This window comes from Camelus ferus, chromosome 3 (assembly GCF_009834535.1).
Source record: "Camelus ferus isolate YT-003-E chromosome 3, BCGSAC_Cfer_1.0, whole genome shotgun sequence".
Classification (NCBI taxonomy): Eukaryota; Metazoa; Chordata; class Mammalia; order Artiodactyla; family Camelidae; genus Camelus; species Camelus ferus.
In genome coordinates, this window is record NC_045698.1 from 64,146,326 (window position 1) to 64,161,287 (window position 14,962).

Genomic DNA, 14,962 nt, shown 5'->3' on the forward strand with positions numbered 1-14,962 from the left:
AGGACTCCACTTAAACTTCAAACTGAAATCCTGAATAAGCAAAAATAACGTGAGTACAGAAAATCCCAGCTGAAGCACAGAGGAAAGTATTCTTTCAGATTTTCTAGCTCTACAAGTTAGTCTCATCAGCAGTTTTTAAATAACCAAAGTAAAAGGCTACAAGATCAACACTGTCAGAGGACTATTTGGATCTAGCAAATTCTCACTCGTGCTTTTTTAAAAACTGGAAATCTCAGAAACAATAAAATGTGCCTTAAATAGATCACACGCACATTTGACTGATTCACCTCTTAAAGTATTACCAACTGGCATTCTACTACCAATGATTTTCATATTTTGAAAAAAAAATCTACAGAACAAATAAAATTAAAAAGAGGATGGTCAAGATTATTAATTTTTTTTAACACTAAGGACTTGGCTCTGCTACTGGGATGTAGAATTATGCAATATGTAAAATTCTACTTTTTAACTGTCACACAGAAAATTATACATTGGCTGAGATGTCTTGAATTCCGGAAATCTGAGGGGATATATTCTTGGACTCAGACCTTGAACAATCTATCAGCTCCTGCCCACGGTAAATCTGTCCAGGCAAGTTTCAAAATAGAAGTTTAAAATGGCCAGATTAACAGAACTGTTACTATAGCCACAGAAACATGCAGCTATGATTACCGAATTTAATGAAGAACCATGTGAGTAATACAGGCATGAGCATACCACAAAAGCAGCGAGGCTCCTTGGGGGTGAATCCCAGTCAAAGCAACTATTAACGTAATATGCAGCATTTACAAGCACCATGACACAACGCTTCATTCTGATAAAGTTTCTTAGCAGCAGCTGTAAGGAAGATGAAAATATTGTTAGAATCTGAAACACTAAAACCTATCAGATATACTACAGAAGTCTTCAAGTTCAGTGTGATTTAAAATGGATTCAGAAACTTAATAAAGTTGTAAGAATATACCAAGCAATTTGGCTCATAAGTTAGGGGAAAAAAAGTATCTCTGGAGAAGGTGGAAAGAACTAAATTATAACAGCAGTTTATTAGTTAAATATATTTTGACAAATAATATTATCACGCAGGTTGGGCTACCTTTGTTCAAAAGAAAAAATAATCTCCAAGAGGTCAAAAACATTTTTTTCCTACTTATATACTATGAACCTTACATATATTTAAAGATTCTTAAATCTTGTGATTTATAAATTCTTTAAATGCTTTAATTTCAAGATATTTCAAAGGAAAATGGATAACTTGCGATGTTTTTCTCTAGGGCCTTAGAGAAAAATCTGTCAAGTATTCCTTTATTATAGAAAACCTTTTTTTTTCCGCACCACTTCAGTAGGATTCTCCCTTTCTTACTATTGTAGTCCCATTCTCTCTCTTTTTCCCTCTTCACCTCCCACCCTCTCTCCTTCCCACAATAAATTTCACCTATATTTTCTTATTACTTTTTCATAATTTTGAAGTTAGGGAAAAATATATAGTAACCAAATACTTTATAAAATCTTTTACTAAAAAAGCTATATGACAAAGTATTATGTATAAAATAAGCTACAAAGACATACTATACAATATGGGTAAGATGGCCAATATTTTATGATAAATAGAGAATCACCTTTAAAAAATTGTGAATCACTATATTGTATACCTTGACTTATGTAAGACTGTACATGAACTATACTTCAATTAAAAACAAAGGCAGAAAATAAACTATAGATATGGAACAAGAAAAAAGAGGTCTGTGAGAATTGATTATAATTTAAATTTAAAATTTTAAACTAAGGCATGACTACAGATATTTAAAAAACCAGCCCATACACTAAATAAGGTTCAAAAATTTACCTAAAGCTATGTTAATAATTAGAGTGATATGTCTGCAGGTTAGTATTTTGCTACTTCCAAATACACCTCAGGGCTGATCAGCTATTTTAAAGAAGTAGCTATGTAAAGTTAACTGAGTCATATGGAAAAAATACACATATATGTATTACTTATACATATATATATAAGAGATGCATGTACACAGATACCAGTTTAAACAAGTTGTTAACATTTCTTTCAGGCAAAGTGAAGAGTCTCCTTATTTGTTTCCTTGGCCCCTGATCAATCACCTTCCTCTAAGAGCTACTTTTATTACTGTTATCTACAATTATGGAAAAATGTAATCTGTATTTCTATTCAGATAGATATTACATTTGTAACTCATGCACTGTCTTTAAACAACCAAAGCTAAAGATCCCACTGTTTATAGTGAATCGATTGAATTAAAAACAAAAGTATCTTTAGTTTTCTAAGAGCACAGGAAATTATTAAAGATTTCAACATACACAAATGAGTTCTGTTAACTTTACAGCCATAACAAGTACATTTTATTTTAGCTGTGTTAATTGGAAGTAAGCAGTTTTTTCAAGGGGTGGCTTAGGATTCTTTTCTTAACCAAAATCAATCTGTATTTAAAACTGCAAGTCTAATTACGAGTTATCAAGGCTAATTTAAAATTCCTTCATGACAGGAAAACCAGGGTTCCTGATTTTCTATTTTCTTAGCTAAAAATGCCAATAAAGGTTCACTTCTAAAAGATCATGGTCCAAATCTAATTAACAGGAAGGTTTTCCTTCAAAGATAGAGCCCCCTCTCTTGTGGATTAGAGGGAAGAGCTTTAGGCTGGGCTCGCCTTACACACACCTGCATCATACCTGTGGGTGGTCTGGACATATATTTGAACCTCAGCTTTTGGTGTTCTCATTTACACACCCCATGGCAATCGAATTGTATTTTATGTTCAAAATGATCATTCTTCTGCTAACACATGAATACATATCTATCCTCTGCAGCGCCTACAGTATCCCCTTCCCTTCCTGACCACCCCCCTCCACTTATTAGTTTGGTATTGTCCTTGTTTGATCTTTTAAGGAAAGAAGGGAAGAGAGAAAAAGAAAGAAGAAAAGAAAGAGCCGTTTTACATCAGTAGATGATCCAAAATTCCATATTCTTCCCCCCTCCACACCTCCAAAGTTTATTTGAATTAACTTAGATGTTTTACAGATACAATCAGGTCTTCCCAGAGGGATTAATCTTGCCTTGCTTTTTACCTGTTTAGAAAGTCTGTTTTCCTCTTCAATGTACTTCTGTTCTTTGGGTATTAATGTTCGTAAGCTGGCTTTCACCTACACATCAACATATGTGTCTGTTATGGATTAATAGATTACAAATGTTTACAAGTTTTTCACGCAATTCAATTTGCAATCATTTCTAAAGTTTCAAAGTCCCGGCTGCTGTGCTCATAAAATATAAATGTATACAGTGGCCCATGCGCGCGCCTCCGTTTCTGACGCCGGCAGGCAGCGGCCAGAGCACAGCCGCAGCGGCAGCCGCCGACTACAACACAAAGTGTGGGTGTGCCAGGCAGTGGCAGAAGCGTATTCTCCAGGATACATCAAGGTTTAGAGAAAATGAGGAATGACAGAAATTCTCTACAAATCAGGAACAAAAGCTTTCATGAAACTGAACTCTTTAGCAGTACAAAAAAGCCAAAGTTAAGACTTACAGCATTAAAAATCACATCTATTTCAAGATAGATGACCCCCTTTGTTGGCCCTGTCAGCTGCTTGTTTTTCAAGACGTAGGCTTTCTGTTCACCATTTTGAATCTGCGGGAAAAGGACATGACAGCCGTCTGTCTCGCAGTCTCCACTGAATACACTCCCTCGGTGACCTTTGACCCCCAGCTGCTGAAACTGACAGAGAACCCAAAACAACTGTGGCAATTCTGACAAGTACCTGTTCATTACCAGGATCAAGTCTGTCAGGAAAAATTAACTATCATGGGATTCAACATGGCCGTGAATTGAGTATGTTAAAATTTTTAGTGTTCTTATTACAGACCTTGGTTGAGAAATGACAGATATAGAGCTGAGGGTTTTTTTTTTTTTCTTGAGCAAAAGCAACACAGAGCAGTGTGTCAGGTGAATAAAACTTACAGACAGCAACGGTATAGCAACTTTGCCCAGAAAGTCAGCACTTCGATCCCGATCTTCATCATAAACTGTCACTTCAAGAACTGAATGGATATCTTTAATGTTGCTGCATAATAAATAAATTTAAGAAAAAAAAGACTTCATCAGTGGGGAACAAGAACAAAAATGCTTTTGAAAATTTAGATAGCTTCAGCCGATATGGTATGTAACTGTGTGTATGTATACTATTTGCATACACATACATAAGGTAGCTTGGTAGCTGACAGAATTTCCCACAATGCACCTTAGTTGACTACAGTGACGGTTCCGTTAGCTGGAACTTTGAATACTACTGTAATTTTAAGTCATAACTTTTTAATAAAACACAATTTCCATTTGGATAGGTACAGACTAAGTTATTGTGAGAAAAAAACCCCATCAATAAGTGGCACTGATTTTTTCCTTCTTGTTATTATTACAATAATTCCTATCTTATTACTCCCACATAAAACACTACCAGGTTTAATAACAGCAAAGTCGTAGTCATATTTTAGCAAAGTCGTAGTCATATTTTAAATAATTTTTATTATAATAGGACAACCTTTTATCTACAGCTCTCCAAAACACTGACTTAATCCCATCAGGTTTATAGTAAAAATTAACCAACACAGGGTACAGAATGGAAAAAATGTAACATTGATAGAAATTAAGTAGTGTTCCATTATGTTCCAAAGACAACATATGTTAATAAACAACTGCAAGCTCTTCATATTTTTGTTTCTGGAAAAATAAGCCCCGATTGTTGTCAGCATTTATTCTCTGATCAAGCTGTTTACCAAGAAAACATGAATTAAGAGAAAACAAAAAATTAATATATTCATTACTGAAAGACTGCAACCACATGTGAGAAGAGGCTTTATCAGAGTATAATCAATTAATGGCTTTGATAATAATCAAACCTATTCATTCAATTATGCATTCTAGAGAAAAACACTCTCCACAACCTTAAGAGTGCGGGTTTCCTGACCAGGCTTTCATCTCTAATAAAAATGTTAAGTTCCTTAAAGATAACTTGGTCAGATAATTAAATCTGATTAGTTACTGGCTCTTAAGCAGAGACATAAGAAATTAATGAGGAATTTAGCAGTTTCTTATAGACAAAAAAAATAAATAAATAAAACTACATTAGAAAACTTTTAAGAAGTACTTCTGTTTGGAGAGTTTTCCTTTGTTTAGAGTTCATTTCTAAAGCCCAATTTAAAACCACCACTTAGGAAATACTATGGTATAGTTTTGGCAGTTATCACAGTGCATGATAGAAAAGATTCACAAACTTTTTAAAACAAAAAGAAAATTAACTCAAAGGGTGTTTTGGTAACTGGGACAGTACTTAATATGCTTATTGTGCTAAAATGCAACAAACCCAACCAAACTAAAACATCTGCTGAATTCGAGACCGGATTGTTTGCTGATTTGAGCAATAGAACAAATAGAGCTTTGTCCTCCTTGGTGTCAATGCAATTGGGGAGAATTTCAATAGAAAGTATAAAAGGAAGAAGCAGTATAGCAATTCAGTTAATGAGAGCAAAATCCTTAGTCAAATCATATAGAAAACTCACAGTTAAAAAAAAATCTGTGAAAACAAAGAAAAATGGCATACCCTTTCCCCAGGTTTCACTCTCAGGAAGGTAATGCAATTGTGCAATTCATTGCTGCTAGCAAAGGCAGGCCAGAGGCACTGAGTTGTTAATCAGTTAAGAATAAACACACAAAAATCTCAAAAATAAATATCATTTAGCACCATTTTTTAAATTAGCTCACGGTAATGACTACTTACAACGTGAAGACTTTGTTCCACTCGGGATTGAGATTTTTGTAGACGGTATGCGTTAGCAGTCTATCATTGTTCAGTTCAACCACACAAAACGGGTCACTTTTACCTACAAGAGATGTGGGGAACATTTTCAGTATAAATAGCACTCACAGTTCACAGTGTCGGGACTATGACCACATCTCTTTCCTAAAAAGTTTTATAGAAAACAAAAAGTAAAGTACAGTTTTTAAAATTAAAAAAAAAAAAGCCCATCAAAATAGTTAGATATAACTGGGTGATGTTAACAATTGTGACTCAGAGCAATACAGAACCTGAAAAAAGTAAAAGAGAGCAAATTATAGAGCTGGGATTTTAATTTGCAATTTTTTTAAACAAACATAATACTATAACTGCCAATTATGAGGGGAAATGTGATACGTGTCCATTCCTTCCTAAATCAGTCTTTATTTAATTCAATGATCATTTGAAAGGTTCAGCTCCTTTACTTTAATGCATGTATGTCCCAAATCATCTGACTCACTAATAACTTGTAACGAATTTCTCAACAAGTTTATTTGGGGAAAACTGCTATATAGCAGAATTACAACATTTTAATGTGACTTTAGATTCTCTTCTGAAATATCTGTGGCATCACAAGAAGGTAAATTAGACCCTCTGAGGCAGAAAACGTCCTGCCATTCGAAAACAACCTCAACGACCAGCCTGCATATTAAAGAGCACTATTTTTTTCTGTCCACTAGGAGTGAAGGATTTGGAAGTTATCATATGTTTACAGCGACACTGCTCAGCCACAGTCAAATCTCATCCATTCGGTAATTATATTTTGTGATGTCCTCAACATTTTTGTAATGTCATGTCCTGTATTATAAGAACGCATAAAGTCAGAGGCTCTATGGGGGCAGCATTAATGATATTAGTGCAGCATGTAATTTGTTTGATACCTTATACAAATGACAATGAAATCAATATTTAGACAAAGCTGTCCAGAGGTCATATCTTTTAAACTACAATATTGATTTAGACTACATAAGAGGTTAATGTGCATATTATTAACTTTAACGATAAAGAATAATTGTTTTAAATGCATTGTGAATTGTAGTCACAGTAGTTTACACTTCTGTGAAAGCTTAAATATCATTGAAGATTTTTCAATTAAATTTTAATAGGAAAGAATTCATTAGCTATCAGTGACAGATAAGCAATGTATTCCCACACAGCAGTGTATTTACCTTCCATATTGTAATTTTTAAAATGAGCTGTACAAACTTTGACTCACCTTTAATTTATTAATTTTACATTAAAAAAGAGATTTAATATGTGTGTGTTAGTTCAGTGGCCTCATAGAGCCCAGGATAATTGCATAATTTAACATTTATGGTCGTTTTTTCAATTTTTGGCCTTGGGAATAAATTTCAATACAGAACAGAGAACAGAGTCTTTAAGGTCTGGTGAAAATTTCACCTCTGGTTTAGGAGCTGTATTTTTCCCCACCTCTTGCCCTACCTGCTACTACCCTCATTTACAACTCTCATGTGCCATGAAAGATTGTATTAAAAAAAATTTTGCTCACTAAAACACATTGTAGTAGGTTTTATTTGTCACATCAACAACTTTATTTTCTCCCACAGAATTCAGGTGCAAGCATGAAAAGTAGATTCAGTTTTCAAAACCTTAGTTGTTCTTAAGGCTCATATTAAATGTCTTCTTTCTACCTAGCTTTGTGTGGGGTACTAGGTATGAACCAAAGAACAGAGGACATACATTACAACCTCAAATAGTTTCACAAAAGGGTTGAAGAGATAAAATACATCTACCTATAATAAGCAGAGAGAATATTTAAGCCATATTTACGATAGAATCCATGTCAAAAGAGTAACCAAATCATTTCACTTTACATAGACCTTTAGATGAGATGATAAGCTTTGGAAACACTTAAAAGGCAAGTGTAACTCTCACAGTCTTCCTTAGACATTCTTTAAATTTTTCTTATATATGTGTACATTCATGTTAATCTTAATTTAGTAAAAAGAAAAAAACTACAAAAGACAGCACGTTTTGATATTTTTGTTCCCTCATTTTCACTTGCTTTACTTCAATTGTTATTCTATTTCAACTGACTTGGTTTTACTTGCCCTCAAATGACCAACAATGCGTAACAGATTCAGTCAAAAATGTACCACCTCTCCAAATAGCAAAACACAAGAATACACTCCAGAGTCCGAAATCTATGGTGAAAAAATTTACTTTAAACTTCTACAAACAGAGGATGAAAACCTTTACTTGATTTTTTCCCCACAGGAACTGCATGCAATTGTGTAAGAGGTTTCCAATACCTTCAACCAGCCCCATGGAAAATCTCCCAAATCATCACCTTCTTTGTTACTATATCTTTATTTGCCAACAAAAGAGGTTCTGGAGGCTGAAGGATCGAAAGAAACAAAATCTGTGCCTAATGTTTAACACTTTTCATATTTGTTAAGAAACTAATACATTTATCAAACCCTATGTCCATGAGGTAGCGGCAATCCGTATTTTCTTGCTATTCAGTTGATTATTTCTCAAGGCCATTCCTAGGGAAAACGAGTATCAACCATCTATCACCACACTGCTTACTCTCTCAGTCACTCTTTTCTATTAGAACAAAGATATTAAAGAACTAGAGATATTTCCACACCAGAAACAGTGTAGGGCCTTCTAAAGTCACTTCTCAATCATTTTGCTATTCAAAATTTCAGTGGCATAGCCATCATTGGCAAAAATACTCTATCAGCACCTATCTTACAACTTGAAACAGATAAGCAATATAACTTTCAAGAGACCATGTTAGACACTGTGCAGAATATAATGGTGCTTACATTAAAAAAAAAAAAAGCCTTTTGCCTAAGATAGACCAAACGGTCATTTAACATAGTTTTAATTCATATTGATTTCTCCCAATCAGAAATCTATTATTCTTAATGAGGTCTTGCTCCACCCCTATGGTCCATGCTCCCTTTAATTAAATAATATTTAAATGTAAGCCAGCAGACAAGACATTTTCCAATATCTGTGCCATATCTTAGTATTTAGTAGGCTATGCCCATTGGAAGAGCTGGGTAATGTCTTGTCTATAGATTCATTCATTCAACAAACATTCATTGCTTACTATGTACCAGGCATGTTCTATGTGTTGAGGAGACAGATGCACATAAAACAATTAAAAACAAAAAACCTGACTCATGGAGTTCACACTGAGGAAGAAGAAAGACAATGAATAAGAATATTTTACAGATTTTAGAAGGTGAGAAGCACTACAGAGAAAAAGTAAGTTGGGAAGGTCAGTGAGGAGATGAGGAGAGCTGGTACGTCCATGCGATTTTTAAAAGGGCTGTTGGAGAAGGTCTCAGTGAGAAAGCAACATACGGGCAAAGAAATGAAAGAGGCAAGGAAGTGACCTCTGGTCAGAGAAGTGATGGTGCCTGGTGTTTCTAGGAATATTCAGAAAGCTAGAGGCTCTGGAGGAATGGACTGGGGGTGGGGGAGACAGTATTAGATGACATAGTCAGAGAGGTCCAAGGAGGGTGGCAGATCACTGTAGGGTTTAGCTTTCACTCTGAGTGGAGAAGTTTTTGGAGGGTTTGGGTTGAAGCACGACAGAATCTGATGGCTGCCAACTGGAGAATAAGGTAGCGAGAGGGCAATGGAGGAGACAGGAGAAGACTTAGGAGGGCATTACAATAATGGGTGATGTAACGTGGTTGGATTCTGAATCTATTTTGAAGGTAGACAGAACTAACAGAATTTGCAGATGTCAATATCAAACAGTATATTATGCCTGATATTATTGCTTGTAGACAGAAAACAATTAATTGAGTTTAGTCAAGTCAGTCTTTTTTTGCAAGGTCAAGAAGCATTCAACAAAGTTCTCTGAATAGATATCTTTAGAATCTCGCCAAGGGGAAAATTTAGGTAAGAAAGGGTAATTTTATTTTTCACTTCTATTCATCTTTTCCTTCTAAAAAGTTATGTTTTTACAGTTATCAGTAATGGATGCCAACATTAGGTCTTTATACCCTATGCTATTTTTGACTAATTTAGAAAGTATCCTTCTGCCACTGCATGATTCAAGGGCAATTAAAAATTAACAGCAATTTCAACTAAAATAATAGTAAACATACAATATCAAATACTATAAACTTACTACTAGAAAGCACACACAGTAGTTTTATTTTTTTTTAAGTGGCTACACATAGTTAATGTGCTTATCTGGTTTGCTAAATGATGCTTTAAATGACTGGCTTTTCAGTTCCTAAATTCTGTAGCCTTGATTATGTGCCAGTTAAACAAACGAAAACAATCACAGAAATACCAGTGATGGACCTAACCATTAATTACCTTCTTAATTATTCCTTCTTTTCATCCTTTCATCATTCCAGTTAGATCCTATGATATGCTGCTCTGCTTGCTGAGAGTGTCTGAGGAGTGGGGTTGACTACAGGATGCAGTGTTGATGTCTAAAATGCACTGCATTCTGCAAAGCACTAGAGAGTGAGGCAAAGCCATCGCCTGTAATCATTTTATTTGATGCTGTAGGGTTAGAAGTGCAAGGAATGAAGGCAGCATCTAAAGAAGTGCATTTTGTTTCTGATCATTTTTGGCTATTTAAAGAACCTAAATGTATGGGAACAAAGATGATATAATCTCTCGTTTCCCTCTTACTCATTCTTGTCAAGACTAAAGCAGACCTATGGTTACCAACTGGCTTTTCCTTAACTTTCATCATTTTGGATAAAAATGCCTATCCCTCTTCTTTCCAGTGCAGGAAACTAGAAATTTTGATTTGGATGCAAAGTAGAAACTGCAGCAGTGCTGGATGAGGACAGTGGGGTGGGGGAGTGGGGAGGTGGCAGTGAGGTTGATAGCGTCAACCACCACGACAGCTGGAAGAGACTCTTAGCCTTACTTGAGAATGTGGCAATTTTCCATGTTGACAGTTTCAAGAGAGAAAGAGGAATACCTTTTGAAACATTCATTACTTGAGTGTCTGCTTGTCTCACTTCAGAAATGTAAGTATGATTAAGACATAGTCCAGCTCACAAGGCACACACAATTTAGTGGGCATAACAGACATGCAAATACACAATTACAATGAGGGTTGTGAGCGCTGTAATAAACATAAGTAAATGGTACAATGGGGGCACTGAGAAGGAAGCATATCATTCTCAACCTCTAGCAATAGGAAGGGGAAAAGCAAGTGAAGATTTTTTCCCAGTGGGGATGACCTTAGTCATTTATGGTAGTTACACGTCTCCATCACCAGCAATTTTAGAAGTGAAGGCCAATTACATAAAAAGAAGATTGTAACAATTTATGGTAAAGAATATTTAGCTTAAACCCATTTGTTTATCCTTTTAATAGGGTTTCTATAACACAAATCCTAGATCTGTTAAATAATGACTGTAAAATAGATCCTTAAAAATATGTTAAGGCTGATGCATTTATCCATAATCTAGTCAAATACTAAGGGCTATCTTTTTTCTATGGATTTTTATAGGGAAAGAAAATCTCCCAAGGGAATTAAAATTAGAAAGAGACTCTCTCACCTTAACTCATAAAAATAAACCTATAACAGATTTTAAAGCATCTACTCTATTACCTCAGCTCTTCTTATGGTGAAAAGACATTCCTCTAACCGTAACAACAAACGTCAGAAATGTCTCCAATGGGCATCTCCTCTGGCAATCTTCAAAAGCGCACTGAGGATTAAACAAGACTGCACTGACTGGCTAATTCTCTCTCACTCTTAGCCTTTGCTCTTTGAGGTCACAACACTGACACGTTTACAAAGAACTGTGGGAAAGCCAGCACCCTCCCCCCCAGCCCCCGCTTGCTGGCTACCTGTTTTGTGGGCAAGCGGATGACTTCAGTTTGTGCAAGCTACTGGTCTGAGCATTAAAGTCACTCAAAAGATACTGAATGATATTCTTGCTCCCAGAATAGAAAGTTAATCCCGATCCATCAGTGGTGGGCTTTGTCCAAGGTCATTTTGCTGCTGACAAGTAGCACAGTTTGCTGGGTGTGATGTGTTATAAAAATGTGTGCATGTGTGTGGGGACCCAGTAACTACCTCTTTGTTGCCATGTCTCTGAAAACATAGAGGCTTTCAATAGTACTGAAAGCAATTCATACCCACAGGGGCCTTTTATTTGGGGCCTACCTTGCACAAATTAAGCTCTTTGGTTTAATTTCTTCAGTTGCCACAGTTTGAAATGGTTATACTTTAATCTTTCTAAAAAAAATTATAATCAAGATTTCCATCGTTCTATAAACTGGAATTCCAGTCATAGCACAGAACGGTGTTACAGTTGAGGGGATTCCATCGGGTCCACCAAAACAGAAAACAACCTTTGTTGGAGACATCTCCCAACCCTCCCCTTACCACTAAAGATGGGGCTTTGACCTTATCCTTTTTCACCCGACTGACCTCAACATATTTTCAACATTTGATTGGTTTAATTACATAAACTTGACACTCTTCATTGGGTTCCCACTGGGTCTGGCTCAGGGACTGAGTAATAATAACAGGGCTTCTCTTTTCTCACTAAGTCATGAAGCAGGTTTCATTGTGGCAGCAAAATTGATCCTCTAGCGTTGTGGCTCTCAGCCCACTAGGTTTAGTACACCTTTCCTCATGTTGAAGATTTTGTAATGCCCTCCTTCCTGTTTTGAAATACAACAGAACCCATATACAAATGACTTCAAAATTTAATATAATGCTTTAATGCTATTATAGAGAGGCCTAAATAGAAAGTTGTGTACAATAAAAACATAGGTTGATGTATTCAAGTAATATTTATTGAGTATCTACTATGTGCTATGCCATACAAAGAAAAAAAAAGAAGAAAGGTCTCTGCTCTCCTGGAGTTTGCTTGCAGCGGGGAGGAAGGGAAATGAGAATAAATATTGAACATAATAAGTAGATTACATTGCATGTTAGAGAGTGATAGATGTTAACAGAAAACAGAAAAAAATAGAGCAGGGTAAGGCATTTGAAGAATGTTGGGTAGGGGTACAGTATATACATTTAATTAGGATGATGAGCGAAGACCTCATTGAGAAGGAGGTTGGAGCCAAGAATTGAACGAGATAAAGGAATAGTCAAGTGGCTACCTGGAGAAGAGTGTTCCAGGAAGAGGAAACAACTACAGCAAAAGCCTGATGGGCTCAGGGACCCTGATAGGGGGACACAGTAAGCAATGGGAAGAACAGAACAGGTCAGGGAAGCTACAGAGAACTGGGTCATGAAGTGTCTTGGAGATATACCTAAGGTCTTTGGCATTTACTGTGTAAAGCGACAGCCATTTATAAGACTTGAGTAAATAATATGTATTTCAGGATGTAATCTAGACTCAGATAATCATAAAACAGATTTTAAACCTATATCGATGTCTGTATTTAGTCACGCAGGACATGGAATAATTTTCACTATTTAAGATTGTCTAATGCTTTTTAAAACATTTAGCATCCCAGCCTTCAACCTCCAACACAAGTAGTGCTCCCCAACCACAATAGCAACTTAATTCCTCCACAGATTTCTAAAGCACCCAAGGGGGCAATACTGCCCTCTCCCAACTGAGAATCATTTCCCGACAGCAACAGTTCTTAAACATTTTGGCTTTAGGAACTCTTAAAAATTACTGAGGATCACAAAGAGCTTTTTTTATGTGTGGGTTATATCTATCAAAGTTTACCATTTTAGAAATTAAAAATGAGAGCATGTAAAGATATACTGTGCCCTTGGGTTGGAAGAATTAATACTGTTAAAATGACCATACTACAGACTCCATGCAATCCTTATCAAAGTATCAAAGACATTTCTCACAGAACTAGAGCAAATTTTAAAATTTGAATGGAAACACAAAAGACCCTGAATAGCCAAAACACTCTTGAGAAAGAAGAACAGGGCTGGAGGAATCACACTCTCTGACTTCAGACTATACTACAAAGCTACAGTAACCAAAAAAGTATGGTATTGGCACAAAAACACATAGATCATTGGAACAGAGAGCCCAGAAAGAGATCCACATACTTATGGTCAATTAATCTATGACAAAGGAGACAAGAATACACAATGGAGAAAAGACAATCTCTTCAATAAGTGGTGCCTGGAAAACCGGGCAGCTACATGTAAAAGAATGAAATTAGAACATTCTCTAACACCATATACAAAAATAAACTCAAAATGAACTGAAGACTGAAAACCATAAAACTCCTCAGGGAATACACAGGTAAAACACTCTCTGGCATAAATCATAGCAAATTTTTGGATCTGTCTTCTAAAGCAAAGGAAATAAAAGCAAAAACAAACAAATGGCACCTAATTAAACTTAAAAGCTTTTGTACAGCAAAGGAAACCATCAACAAAACAAAAAGACAACCTGCTCAATGGAAGAAAATATTTGCAAATAATATGACCAATAAGGGGTTAATATCTAAAATATATAAACAGCTCATATAACTCAACATCAAAAAAAAAAAAACCCTGATTAAAAATGGGCAAAAGACCTGAATAGACATTTTTCTAAAGAGGAAATGCAGACGGCCAACAGGTACATGAAAAGATGCTCAGCATCGCTAATCATCAGAGAAATGCAAATCAAAACCACGATGAAGTATCACCTCACACCTGTCAGAATGGCTACCATCAAAAAGAACACAAATAAAAATGTTGGCAAGGATGTAGAGAAAAGGGAACCCTTGTATACCATTGGTGGGAATATAAATCGGTGCAGCCACTGTGGAAACCGGTATGGAGGTTTCTCAAAAAACTAAAAAGTAGAACTACCATATCACCCAGCAATTCTACTCTGGGGTATATATCCGAAAAAAACAAAAACACCAATTGGAAAAGCACTCAATGTTCATAGCAGCGTTATCTACAATTGCCAAGATATGGAAGCAACCTAAGTGTCCATCAGCAGATGAATGGATAAAGAAGATGTGGTATATACACACAATGGAATACTATTCAGTCACAAAAGAAGGACATTTTGCCGTTTGCAACAACACAGAAGGACTTGGAGGGTATTATACTAAGTAAAGTAAGTTAGAGAAAGACAAATAGTGTATGATATCACTTATATGTGGAATCTAAACAATACAACAAACTAGTGAATGTAATAAAAAAAGAAAC

General features: G+C 35.7%; 1 protein-coding gene across 17 annotated transcripts in view; it reads right to left on the minus strand.

Annotated features, from left to right (window-relative positions):
- Positions 1–14,962, minus strand: part of MCTP1 (multiple C2 and transmembrane domain containing 1) — a 482,756-nt gene that overhangs the window by 153,059 nt on the left and 314,735 nt on the right. For 16 of the 17 annotated variants that reach the window (XR_004318469.1, XM_032476195.1, XM_032476180.1 and 13 more), the window contains 5 exons: positions 5,794–5,896; positions 3,981–4,083; positions 3,549–3,650; positions 3,094–3,168; positions 718–837 (listed from right to left, as the gene is read on the minus strand). Coding sequence is in view for 16 of the 17 variants with exons in the window: in XM_032476195.1 (XP_032332086.1) it covers positions 718–837; positions 3,094–3,168; positions 3,549–3,650; positions 3,981–4,083; positions 5,794–5,896 (503 nt within the window). In the remaining variant the exon portion in view is untranslated. The remainder of the gene's footprint in view (positions 1–717; positions 838–3,093; positions 3,169–3,548; positions 3,651–3,980; positions 4,084–5,793; positions 5,897–14,962) is intronic. The other variant, XM_032476183.1, reaches the window with a different exon arrangement.